Source organism: Nannospalax galili, unplaced genomic scaffold (assembly GCF_000622305.1).
Source record: "Nannospalax galili isolate Female #2095 unplaced genomic scaffold, S.galili_v1.0 scaffold1349, whole genome shotgun sequence".
NCBI classification, from domain to species: domain Eukaryota; kingdom Metazoa; phylum Chordata; class Mammalia; order Rodentia; family Spalacidae; genus Nannospalax; species Nannospalax galili.
The window spans coordinates 961,348-975,090 of NW_008359755.1; the positions used below are offsets into that span (position 1 = coordinate 961,348).

At 40.3% G+C, this 13,743-nt stretch overlaps 1 protein-coding gene across 3 annotated transcripts in view; it reads right to left on the reverse strand.

Annotated features, from left to right (window-relative positions):
* The window catches only part of Tbccd1 (TBCC domain containing 1), a 49,700-nt gene that overhangs the window by 13,383 nt on the left and 22,574 nt on the right, over positions 1–13,743 (reverse strand). For all 3 annotated transcript variants that reach the window (XM_008823633.3, XM_008823634.3, XM_029558917.1), the window contains exons 3-4: positions 3,747–3,902; positions 1,574–1,940 (exon numbers count right to left, since the gene is read on the reverse strand). In XM_008823633.3, the coding sequence (XP_008821855.2) occupies positions 1,574–1,940; positions 3,747–3,902 (523 nt within the window). The remainder of the gene's footprint in view (positions 1–1,573; positions 1,941–3,746; positions 3,903–13,743) is intronic.

Genomic DNA, 13,743 nt, shown 5'->3' on the forward strand with positions numbered 1-13,743 from the left:
AAAATATTAAAAAAAACCAAAACTGAAGCCTAACTTTTTATGAACATAAAGAACTATCCAGTATAACTTACATATTTATGGGATCCTTAAATCTTTGCAGGAGTCTGACTTTACAGAATAGCTTGGTTGGATACAGACTTCCTGGATTATATTTTTAAACTCCAAATTCTATAGCTGATGGTCAACCATTTTCTGGGTTTTAGTGTTACTTTCTGGAGGTGCTCTTCAGTTGCAGAGTGCAACTTAGGATGCATGAGGCCCTAGGTTTAGTCCTCTAGCACTCCCTAAAAAACCTGAAAAAAGACTAAATTGTTTTTTAACACATATATGGATTTTTTTTTTTTTTGGTCTATATTTAAAATTCAGAGATTGTGGAAACATAGCCTGACTTTTTTTTTACTTGGCCTGGCACTTACCTCAATAATATAGGTATCTATATAGCTATTTCCCTAGTCTTTCTCTTAAAATTTATACATGGGCACAACAACACCAGAACCTATCCATTTAATCAGGAATAGATATCTGAATCAGAGAATGGCAGATTCTTTCTATTGTAATCATGATTTCTGATTTCTAATTTAGAAATATATATTCCTTGCTTCTGTTTATGCAGCTTTAAAAATATGACCTTGGGGCTGGAGAGATGGCTCAGCAGTTAAGAGCACTGGCTGCTTTTGTAAAGGACCCAGGTTTGATTTCCAGCAACCACATGGTGGCTAATAACCATCTGTAACTCCAGTTCCAGGGGCTCCAACACCCTCTTCTGGCCTCTGTGGGCACTGCATGACACAGCTGTACTTATATACACATAGGCAATATACTCATACATATTAAAAAAAAAAAAAAAGACCTTATCTTTAAACCAACTATGAACCTATTTCTTTTAAAATATATTTTATTTATTTATTGATTGATTGATTTTATGTATATGAGTGTATTGCTTGCATGTAGGTAAGTGCACCCATGTGGTACAATGCCCATGGAGGTCAGAAGAGGTTGTCAGATCCCCTGGAACTGGAGTTACAGATGACTGTTAGCCACCATGTGGGTGCTAGGAATCAAACCTGGGTCCTCTGCAAGAGCAGCCAGTGCTCTTAACCACTGAGCCATCTCTCCAACCCCTCTGAGGTTATTTCTATTGGTTGGCCAAATTCTGCTTTTGTGTGGAAAATAAAAAAACCCCAAGCAAGTGAGCACATGACAATGACAGGGAGAGCATCAGAGACAAGTGCAGCAGAGAGGGTTAACTGTAGTGTTCCAGTGGACTATAACCAAAGAATTCTGAGTCAATTCTGAGATCACTGCTGCATTCAAGTCAAGTACAAAAGACTGATATTTTTATATTAGTGGCATTTTTTACTTAGTCAATCAATTGTTTTTTTGAGAAAGGATTTCACTGTATAGCCCAATTTGCCCTTGAACTTGCAATCCTTCTGCCTCAGTCTTCTAAGTACTAAAGATTATAGATATGTTACTGCACCAGGCTAGAAGACATCTGACCATCAATACACCAGGAAACACTAAGTTTCTTTCATTCAATTTAATATAGGTTAAAATACTTAAAAAAAAATACCTTGGTGAGCCCAAGCCAATTTCTTTCCAGATTTGAGGCAAGCAGATGGACCAAACGGATTCCCAGTCAAGCAGGCTCTCAACCAGGCTTCCAGCTTGGAGAAAGAGAAAGTCCTAGAGATCTTTGAGAAGCCACTTTCTGCATGCAGTGGTTGCCACAGTGCGAGTTCATGAAGGGGATAGACCTTCCTGGCTCTACTGACAGTGCCTTCAATTAGAAAGCTGAGTGCCACCACAGCTTCCTGAGAGAGTAGGCTACTACGGGTTGAATGAAAGGATGTTGTGAGCTGTTCTGGATCTAAAAGCAACTCAAGGAGATCTGAAAGATGATCGTAGACAAAAGCCTGGTGACGGCAGTCATTCCAATTCTAAAACAAACAAACAAACAAAACACTCTTACCAGAACAATGGGATTCTGTAAGATATAAAATTTTTATATTTTAATTATTTTGCATGTATATGCTGTGTCATCCCCTCAAAATAATTTAGGTAGCTATATTATGTGATTTTTGTGTATGTGATATTTATAAACTAATTCAAAAGCAATACAGGTCAAAGATCCCTGTCTGAAATGTTTGAGGCCAGAATTGTTTTTGGAGTTTTTCAGATTCTGCAAAATTTTCATTTATGCAAGGAGTTATCTTGAGGATAGGGCCAAATCTAAACATGGAATTCAGTTATGACTCATATACACTTTATACAGACAATCAGAAGGTAATTATTTGCAATATTTTTAGTGTGCCTGTATTGTGACTGAAATCTAATTAAACTTAAAAAAGAAGTATAGTAGGCATTCATTCAGTGAAGCACTGGGTTTCTAGTTAGAGAAGCAATTTCTAATTTGGCTGATAAAACAATTTTACAATGACTAGATTTAAGAGAGATTACAAACTGGGAAATAAGGTTTGAGTTGGCAGACATCCTAGTGATTTTCTGAGTGCCTATGATTTGGCCTGAATAATGTTAAATGATAAATATGCAAACTACATTGGACTCTTCTGTCCTCAAGGAATTCAGGAGTTGATATGGTAAGAAGACAGCAGAGATACACATACACAACACAGTGACATAAAACCTGTTACAGAGACATGCAAGGGTGTTCTATGATCATGCATGAGAACTCAGTTTGAGGGGAAAACCACGGTGGGGTGCTGTTTGAAAAAATTCTTTTTTAAAAATATTATATTTATCTTTATTTTACATTTGTCAGTGTTTTGCCTCCATGCATGTAAGTGCACCCCTGTGTGGAGACTACAAGAGGGTGTTGGATCTTCTGGACTAAACCCCAGTCCTCTGCAACAGCTGCTCTTAACTGCTGAGCTGTCACTCCAGCCCCTTGAATAAATTCTTGATTGATGCTGGTAGTTATGTCTCTAGTCTATATCTTAAAAATGAAAAATGTCACAGATTTCTGATAACAGACCCACATGGAAGAAGAGGAGAATCACCTCACCTCCTACAAGTTGTCTTCTGACCTAAACACACACACACACACACACACACACACACACACACACACCTACTTATGACAAGTCCACAACCCCTCCCAAATAAATAATTCTAGCAAAAATTAAAATAAAAGAACCTGTATATGGTACTGTGGCTTACATTTTAAAGTTTTTCAAAATACTTAAAAAAATCTGATACAAAATATTTATTTTCCTTTACAATTAGAAAAGGAAGTAAGGCCTTTTCTAAGACGTGTTATGTGTGACAAGTATGTAAGACAGGTTGAAAAGCATATAAAATTATTCAAGAAAAAAAATTTGTTTTTGAGACAGTCCATGTTAGCACTCATAATCATCCTGCCTCAGCCTCCAAGAGCTAGAGTTACAGGCATGCACTACTATACTTGGCTTCATTCCAACGTAAATTTAAAATTTTATTTATTTTTATTATATGTGTATGAATGGTTTTCCTGCATGTATGGAAGTGCATCTGTGCATGCAATGCCTAAGGAGGCTAGGAGGTGTTGGATCACCTGAAGCTGGAGTTACAGATGGTTGTTAGCCAGCGTGCAGGGCTGGAAACCAAACCTGGGTCCACTGCAAAAGCAATCAATTATCTTAACCACTGAGTCATCTCTCCAGTTTTCTAACATAATACTTAATGAAGGTGAACCACCTTCTCCAAATTACCCCTTTCACAGAAAGAGTACAAGATATAAGCAATACCTTATTATGACAACTGGACCTTTCAGTCAGGTCAGGAGACTGAGATCTGTTTCTGGGACTAGGCCACTCTTCTCCAATCAAAGATGTCCTCAGTGAGATTTTGTTTAACTGCTGTATATATAAGAAGAGCAGAAACTGTAGGGTGTCCACGGACAGCTGTTCACAAAGAGAATAAAAGATGGACAGATCTTAGAGTGCCAATAACCACTAATGTAAAACTAAGTACACAGAGTAAGTTTACTGAACCAAAACCAAATATCTTCTTAAAAAAATTATTTATTATTTTTTTTATTATGTGTATGAGTATATTGCCTACATGTAGGTAAGTGCACCTGTGTCGTGCAATGCCCAAGGAGGACAGAAAAGGCTGTCAGATTCCCTGGAACTGGAGTTACAGACAGTTGTTAGCTGCCATGTGGGTGCTGGGATTTGAACTGGGGTCTTCTGCAAGAACAGTCAGTGTTCTTAACCACTGAGCCATCTCTCTAGCACCCCAAATATCTTCTTGATCTTAAAAATAAAATAAAATCAGGAAACTGCAATCATTTGATGCCCAGATAGAGGAGTTTCTAAAACTAACTGGAATCACTCCACAGAAAGCCATAGACATTCTTTCTGAAAAATCAATGTATTTGTTACAACTATATTGCACCAGAAGTTTAACATTACAGTTGAAAAAGCAGTCACAGAAAATGAATAGATGGAAGGGGGGCGGGAAGTGATCAAGACATAAAAGGTTTAGGCTGGAGAGATGGTTCAGTGGTTAAGAACATTTCCTGCTCTTACAGAGGTCTGGAGTTCAGTTCCTAGCACCCACATCAGTGGCTCACAACCACCTGTAACTCAGCTCAAGGGAATCCAACATCCTTATCTAGTCTTCTTAGACACCCGCATACACATAGCAGACACACATATACACATGAATAAAAGTAAAATAAATCTTTAAAAACTGAAACTGTATGTAAATTCTTGATGCATGTCCCCTGCATTTTGGAGGTGAATCGGCTTCACTCCAGTTTTGGAAAAACTCCTAAAACATTGTTTGATTTAAAGAAAGGAAAAAGTTGGATGTGGTGGCACACACCTGTAACCCCAGAACTGAAGAAGCCAAGGCAGGAGGCCCATGAGTTCAAGGCTAGCCTGGGCTACATAGTGAGATCCTGTTTAAAACAAACAAAATCACATACAACCCAAACCCAAAATGATTACAGTTCTGATATAGTAATTTCTTATTTGAGATGAATATGGTTTGCAATTCACAATTTGAAGCTCACGATTATCTTCATATTCCCATCCTGATACACATACAGGAGAGGAAAATAGTGAGGTGACACACCTGGGTCTGTAATTATGTCCAGCCGGGCCTGGTGGTCCACGCCTTTAGTCCCAAATGCTCGGGAGGCAAAGGCAGGCAGATCTCTGTGAGATCAAGGCCAGCCTGATCATAGCAAGCTCCAGGCCAGCTGGGGCTACAGGGAGACCCTTTCTCCAAAAACTAAAATAAATAAACAAAACATAGTTATATCCACCCTGACTTCCAACCTGGCTAAGAACTGCTATCACCCAAGAAACTGAAAAAACAGATTCCCAGAATTACCCAGATCCATTCAATTGTCAATGTGGAGCTCTGTGAATGCATATTTTGTAAAACTTTACTCTCTTCCTGATTTATTTTTTACTTATTTATATTTACTCATTCATTTAGTCTTTTTTGAGACTGGGTCTCCCTGTAGCTGCAGCTGGCCTGGAACTTACTATGGAGACCAAGCTGGCCTCCATTTCAGAGACCCACCTACCTCTGCCTCCCAAAGTGCTGGGATTAAAGGTGTGTACCACCACACCCAGCTAGTTTATTTTTTATTTTTTTGAGATTAGGGTCTCTTTGAGATTAGGGTCCTTAAATTAGTTCCAAACTTGCCAAGTAGCCAAGAAATACATTGAACTCCTGAGTCTCCTGCTTCTACCTCCTCAGTGCAGGGATTACAGGTGTGCACTATCACACCCAGGTTATTTGGTGTTGGGGACTGCACCCAGGGCTTTGTGCAATACTAGGCAAGCCTACAGAACTATGCTTTTCTTTATTTTCTTAAACTATTTGCAGAGATGTAAGAAATAATACAGAGAGATCCCATATACCTTCACCTAACTTTCCATCTTTAAAACAAGAACAGTATCACGAAGACATCAACATTGAAGCAGTCAAGAAAGAGAACATTTCTATCATCTTCACCCCCTCCTTAACCTTTGGCAACCACTGACCAATTCATCTCTGTAACTTTTTCCGTTCAAGAATGTTATGCAAGTGGAATCATACCAAGGCAAGCAGAGGAGGCAGTTTGGCTTGGGACCAAGTGGTTTGGGGTAATGCATATTCCCCTCTTGTAATAATGCACTTGGCAGCCTAGCTCCCTCACCTGCACATATTATGCAACCCCCCACCCCCAAACAATACACCTACAACCTCAGAACCCCTGCACTGGGCTACATGGATTTCCAAGCCCAAACAATGACTTCTTCATCCCTGGTAACAATCAAAATTAGTTTCTCTTCAACTGTACTCAGGACATAGCTCTATGGAGAAAAGGAACGCTAATCCAGCCTGAACTGGTTTGGGGTGCCTGCACGGTAAGGCAAAACTGTATCTTCCAATAACCTTTTAGGGAGAATCCCTCATTGCCATGTTATGCTTATGCATAATTGATTAAAATCAGATGCATTGTAAGAAGGGACATGTACAGTAAGAAAAGTGAATGTATGACCTAATCTATCAACCAAAACAGAGAACCACCCAAACTATACTCCTTAGTAACTAGCCCCTCCTTCCTTTAGACTCTATGGAGAGACCCCAGGCTGCGGCCAGGAGTCCCTGAATACTGTCACTCATGTGGCCTATTATCAATCTTGACAGTGTAGCCCTCTGTAATCTATACTATCATTTTGCTCCAAATAGAATTCTTTTGCTTCTTTTGTAAATCCGTATGAGCCCTCATCCTTAGTTCTTTGGACAGTTTGGATAGGAAGCCAAGAACCTGTAAACACTGACTCGGGCTCCAACCACTAGTAGCAATACAATACATGATTTGGGGGAATTGGCTTTTTTTACTCAGTAACAATGTCTGGACTTTATATATACATCTATTCTAACAATACTTGTTACAGTATCATTATTGCATCATTCAGTCTCCCTAAGACTCTTAAGACTGTGGGAGGGCCCAGCCCACTGTGGATGGTACCACCCCTGGGTAGGTGGGCCTGTGTTTACTGAATAAGAAAGTAGGCTGAGCACAAGCCAGGGGAGCAAGCCAGTGGGAGCACTCCTCCATGGGTCTGTACTTTGGTTCCTGCCCTGAGTTCCTGCTTTGGCTTCGCTCCATGATGAACTGTGGACCGAAGGTGAAGTGAACCCTTTCTTCCCCAAGTTGGTTTTGGCCAGTATTTTTAATCACAGCAAAAGAATACAAACTAGGACAGAAATGGGTACCAGAGAGCAGGATATTGCTGTGATGGACCTGACAGTGTGTGTCTGGGAGGACTGTGGAAGTGTTTGTAGCTTTGCAGAAAAGTGCTTAAAGCTCAGTGAACCGTTCAGTAGGAACTTGGAAGATAATGCTGAAAGATGTGAAGATGTGGAGGCCTGCCCTGTCAAGTTACAAGAGAAGCAGAGATTAGGGCTGTCTGTGTATTTTGAATTGAGAATCTGTGGTTTTTGGTCAGCTGGGGCTGAAGAATCTGCTGTGATTAACAAGAGACTAGCAGCTCTGAACTGAAACCTTTGTTGTACTGGAATAATGGATGTTGGTTAGCTGGGGCTGAAAAATCAGTTGGGATTAAGGAGACCAGCATCACTGAGGCAAAATCTTTAGGGAAATATTTCTTCAAGGTCAGCATATAGAAGCTATGGTCCAGAAGGGCCAAAGTTGCATATCAAGCTAGAAGCCAGACTTGGAAATGTGTAAGAGTCTCCTAAATGGTACTAGTTTTGAAGGCATAAAGGGGTCATGGAAGCAGCTGATGATTGGCACTGTGAGAAGCCAGGAGAGGCCACTGGTGAAGGTACAGCCTCAGCTGCAGTGAAGACCCTCCAGGACTGAAGGGATCACAGAGAGGATCTGAGGCTTGGTACCGTGTGAGGCCAAAATAGGCCATTGGTGAAGGTGCAGGGTTAGTTGCAGACAAGACCCCAGCATATTTGAGATGCCAGAACCATGAGATAACCACCAAGGGCAGCGGCAGGTGTGAAGTGGATGGCAGAATCAGCAAAGTGGAGCTGCCTAAGCCCTTTGGAACCCAGAAGATCATGAGTGAATCCTAGATGTCCAACAATGAGCTACACTGCTGGATTTTGGTTTTACTTAAGTGTGCCCAGTTCTTCCCTTCTGAGATAAGAATATCTAACTTGTTTTGAATTTTACAAGAGCCCACAGTTAAGATATTTTAAAGATACTTTGAACTTCAGAAATGTTTGAATTTTTAAAAAACTGTGGTACATTTAAAGTTGTACTGTTTTATAGTGTAATATTAACATCATATCTTGGAGATAAGAAATGGAAAAGTTGTAGTTTAATAGTGATGTTTGTGTGTCAACTTGGCAAGGGCTCAACTATGCTAGATAGTGTCAGTTGTCAACTTGATACACATGGGTAGAGGGAACCTCAATTGAGTAATTTCCTTCATTGCACTGGCCTATGGCCATGTCTGTGAGTCATTTTCTTGATTGCTGAGTGATGTGGGAGGGGCCCAGCCCACTGTGAGTGGTACTACCCCAGGCAGGTGGTGTGAGCACAGGCCAGGGGCAGCACTGCTCCCCGGTCTGTACTCCAGCTCCTATCCTGAGCTCCTGCCTTGGTTTCCTTTATGATGAACCGAGGGCTGAAGATGAGGCAAACCCTTTCCTTTCCAAGTTGGTTTTAGTCACAGTGTTTTTATCACAGCATTAGAAAACAAACTACAATGAATATTTTTGCATTTATCACTTTAATATCCATAGTAACTAGCAAAAACTATGGTACATGAAAAAGTTTTTAAAAAATCCTTTGAAGTTTTTGAACATTTTATTCATCTCTATAATCAAAACACTACTGTACCTAGCACATAATAGGTACTCAAGAAATATGTGATTAATGAATTCGTGCAGTACCCTTCCCCTCCTGCTTGTGGGACAACCCTTTCCATTTCCAAACCATCTCTAGTTATTAGCCCCATGTTACAGACACTGGCTAGATGTTAACTACTTTTTCTCTTTTTCTAGGGCACACAAGTAGGTGGAGTTTCCCAGGCTTTGTTGAAGTTAGATATGCTATGAGTTAGTCAATGGAATGTAGGTGAATTTATACTTACTACTTTTAGAATGGACCCAGAAATCTCAGAAGAATAGAGGCAAAGAACCCAGGCCCTATTTAGCAGGGCTGTGGCAGCTCTGTTATTTGCTCCCCATCTTTCTTATACAGTCATCCATGGATGAGTACAAAAGACATGCTAAGTAAGCTGGATAAAGAACGATAAATGTGACTTCATTCGTATGTAGTCCATTTTCTTGTTGTTGCTAGCGTAACGAAATATCTGAGGCAGGTGACTTTGTAAAGAGATTGACTTCGGCTCATAGTTCTGGAGGCTCAAGGTAAAGGAGCAGGCATCTCATGGTGACTGGCAGGGTCACAAGGTGGCCCAAGGCATCAGATGACAAGAGGAGCATCATATGCCTATGTCTGTCTGCTCTCTCTCATAAAGCCACCAGTATTCAATCATGGGGAGAGGGAAGCCTACTCTAATGACCTGATCTAATCCTGACCAATTTCCAAAGGCTCCATCTCCAAACATCATAGATTACGGTTTTGGGGTGCGTTATTAAACACTGATGTGCAAATATTTCTGTGGGATGCTTGCTTAGATCCCTTTGGGAATACACCCAGATAGCATATAGCTGGGTCATATAGTCGTTCTATTTTTCATTTTCTGGGGAAGTTTCATACTGAGTTCCTGCACAGGCGTACATTCCCAGTGTGAGAGGATTCCTCTTTTCCCACATTCATCAGCATATCTTGTGATTTGTCGTCTAGGGCAGTCATTCCAACCGAGTCATTCTCAACTGGGCTGAAATGGAATCTCAAAGCAGTTTGAATCTGCATTTCTCTAATGGCTAAAGATATATTTTTTTCATATATTTATTGCCACTTGTATTTCTTCTTTCGAGACCTCTTATTCATTTACCCACTTATTGTTTGGCTTTGGGGGGTAATTTTTTTATTCTTTATAGATTCTAGACATCAATTCTGTCAGATGTGTAGTTTGCATTTTCTCTCATTCTGTGAACTGTCTCTTCATTCTTTCGAATATTTCCTTTGCTGTGTAGTTTTTAAATTTCTTGTACTCCCTTGTATCAAATTTTGAGACTATTTCCTGTGTTTTCAGAGTCCTTTTTCAGAAAGTCATTGTCTATGCCTGTATCTTGAAATGTTTTCCTCTAGCAGTTTTAAAGTTTCAGGTCTTGCATTAAGGTCTTTGTGCAGAGTGAGGGACATGGGTCTGCTTTTATTGTCCAGTTTTCCCAGCAACATTTATTGAGGAGGCTGTCTTTTCTCAAATGTGTTTTTGACACCTCTGTTGAAGATTAGGTGGCTGTAGCTGTGGGGGTTTCTTTCTGGGCTCGTTATTCTATCCCACTGATCTACATGCTTCTTTGGTACTAGTCCTACACAGTTTTTGTTATTATGGTTCGGTATCATAATTTGAGATCACATATTGTATCTCTAGCACTGTTGCTTCTGTATAAAACTGTGATGGTAATATTCAAGATAGTTTGTGCATCTGTGTAAATTTTAGGACTGTTTTTTATAGTTTTGTGAACAATGTCATTAGAATTTTGAATTGTTTTGAATTTTTTTTTGGTAAGAGCCAGTTTTTACAATATTGTGTTAATATATGTGCACTGGTGGCCTGTTTTCTGTGTCTTCTTCAATTTCTTTGGTGTTTTAAGGTTTTGACTGGAGAGGTCTTTCACTTCTTTGGTTTATTCCTAAGTTGTTTGTTTTTAGGGTATCATTAATAGGATTTTGTCTTATTTCAGAAAGTTTATGATCTGTATATAGGAAAGCTACTGGTTTTTGTACATCGATCTTTTATCCTGTTACTTTACTGAAAGTGTCAAATCTAAGAGTGTTCTGCTGGAGTCATTAGGATCTTTTATATATAACAGATGCTTTTAATTAATTAATTAATATGAAGATTGGGTCTCACTATGCAGCCCTAGATGGCCTGGAACTTGCTATGTAGGCCAGACTGGTTTCAAACTCAGAGCTCTGTCTGCTTCTATATATATGACTTTAATTTATTTACTTTTAAGACTAAGTCACCCAGGCTATACTAAATTCACTCTGTAGCTCAGGCTGGTCTTGAACCTGTGATCCTCCTGCCTTTTTAGCAGCTGAGATTACAGGCCTATGTCATCATGCCCAGTTCAGATTGTTTTTACCCTCCTAATTTCTCACAATGGGGATTAAAATTCAACACGGATGCCTTGGAAGACACTCAATCACATCCAAACTATATATGGAATCTAAAGTAGTTAAACCCACAGAAGCAGAGTAGAATGGTGACTGTCAATTGCTGGAAAGAGGGAAACAGGCAATCATGAAAGGCTACAAAGCTTCAATTATACAAAGTAATTTAGTTCTATAGATCAATAACTAATAATACAATAAATATATGAAATTTCTAAAAAGTTAGAAGTTATGTCAAATTATCTTAACTTATATACACTAGAAAAATAATGATAATGGAGATGGGGGAAAATGTGGGGAGGTGACAGATATGCCTAAGGCCTTTACAGTGATGACTGTTTCACATCCTCAAACTCATCAAGTGGCACACATGAGGGGAACACATCAGTTTCCTCCTACTGTCACTTTTCCCATCTATTATAAGAACAGGCATGACCTACAAAGAAGCTGTTTCTTCTGCCTGTATTCCCAAGAGCGAGGACACACATTGCCAGCTATAGCCTGGATGACTGGGTGAGAGTCACAGCGTGAATGTGGCCTCGGGGTAAAATGAACAAAAGATACAGTGCTGTTGCCCTACCCACCGGCATCTCATTGTTTCAGTTCTTTTTGTTTTTGGCTGCAGCCAAAAAACCAATTATACTAACTCCAAAATATACAAATACGGTTTCTTGAGTCATTGTGTGAACAAGAGCCCAGAGATTCATCCCACCAAGTGCACCTGTGTAGAACTGTTGACTGAGAAATAAACTGTTATTGTTACAAGCCTCTGAAACACTGTGACTGCTGTTACTATAATTAACATACTCTGTGAAGTCTTTCCTTGTCACTAGAATAAATCATTCTCAAGTCAATTTCTGCACTTTGTTTAATCTATTTTTTTTTTTTTTAAGACAGGGTCTTCCTGTAGCTCCAGTTGGCCTGGAACTCACTATGTAGACCAGGCCAGTTTCAACTCAATCTCACAGAGATTCACCTGCCCGCCTCCTGAGCCCTGGAATTAAAGATGTGAGCCACCATGCCCGGCTGCCTAATATTTTTTACCCATGGAAAAATATTTTTTTACCACTGGATAGGTGCAGTCCAGCTATCTGCTAAAGAGATCTGCAAGATGCTATGGACCAGGGCAATGAGACCTGCTAGTGTATCTCAATAATCTGTGAGGCTACTTCTCCCACCACGGGGCCAGAGCTTAGAGGACAGAACTGTCTCAAGGAATAGACTCAGGGTGGTTACAACACTAGTCCAAAGGAGCAGCGTCAGCTGTTGGAGTGACATATTCTCCAAGTGTGCAGAATGTAAGACTTATGGGGGCATGGCAGCTTCCACCCATATTTCAAAGCCAAATCTAGAGGCCAAACAGAATCCTGCCTTGGACACTGCTGCAGAGAGCCCCACTGGCATAACGCCTAGTGAAACTGTAAGAATTTAATTTCCAACTGGGCATGATGGTGCATACCTTTAATCCCAGCATTGAGGAGGCAGAGGCAGGTGGATCTCTGTGAGATCAAGGCCAGGCTGGTCTGCATAGGGAGTTCCAGGCCAGTTGAAGCTACAGGGAGATCCTGTCTCAAAAAGACTCTCACGGCTGGAAAGGTGGCTTAGCAGTTAAGAGCACTGGCTGCTCTTGCAGAAGACCTGAGTTCAATTCCCAACATCCACATGATGGCTAGCAACAGTCAGTCACTGCAATCCAGTTCCAGGGGAGTTTGACACCCTCTTCTGACCTCCATAGGTACTGCACAACATTGAGTGCACTTATATACATGCAGGCAATATGCTCATACACATACATTTTTTAAAAAATAAAATATTTTTAAAAAAGAAAGAATTGAACTGCTACTAGGACCCCGTAACTGAGAGCAGCCAGTGTACAATGCCAGGCTGTGAAAGCTGTGTTCAGGAGACTCTAAACTGAGAGCTGAAGTGTGGGCTGAGCCTAGCAAAGCCACAGAGGCAGGGTTACCTGAGGTCTTAGAGGTACACCTGTAGTCATGAGACTAAAATGAACTGAAGTGTAGGCTGAGCCTAGTAAACCCTGAGGCGGGGCCTCTCAGAGGCCCAGGAGAGAGAACTTGGAATTTTAACATTTCAACATTTCATCTCTGCTCTGATGGCTTCTGGATGAGCTCTGGGCCAATTACTGCTTTCTGTTTGCCTATTTCTTTTGAAATGGGAATGCTTACTAGTCTGTTGCCTGTTCCACTACATGCTGGAAGTAGATAAAACTTGATTTTATAATCTCATAGCTGAAGTTTGCCTTGAATTTCATATTAGACATGGAAGCTGTCAACTGATGCTGGAACAGGCTTTGGGACTATTTGGATGGTATTATTGTATTGTGAGGACATGAGTTGTGTGGAGCAGATAAAGAAGCAGAATGCTATGGTTTGAATCTGGTTCATCTATTCTGAAAATTCATGTTGAAACCTAATCCTCATTGTGAGGGATGAAACAATGTGACCATAATTGAGAGGTGGGGCCCTTAGGAGGAGATTAGG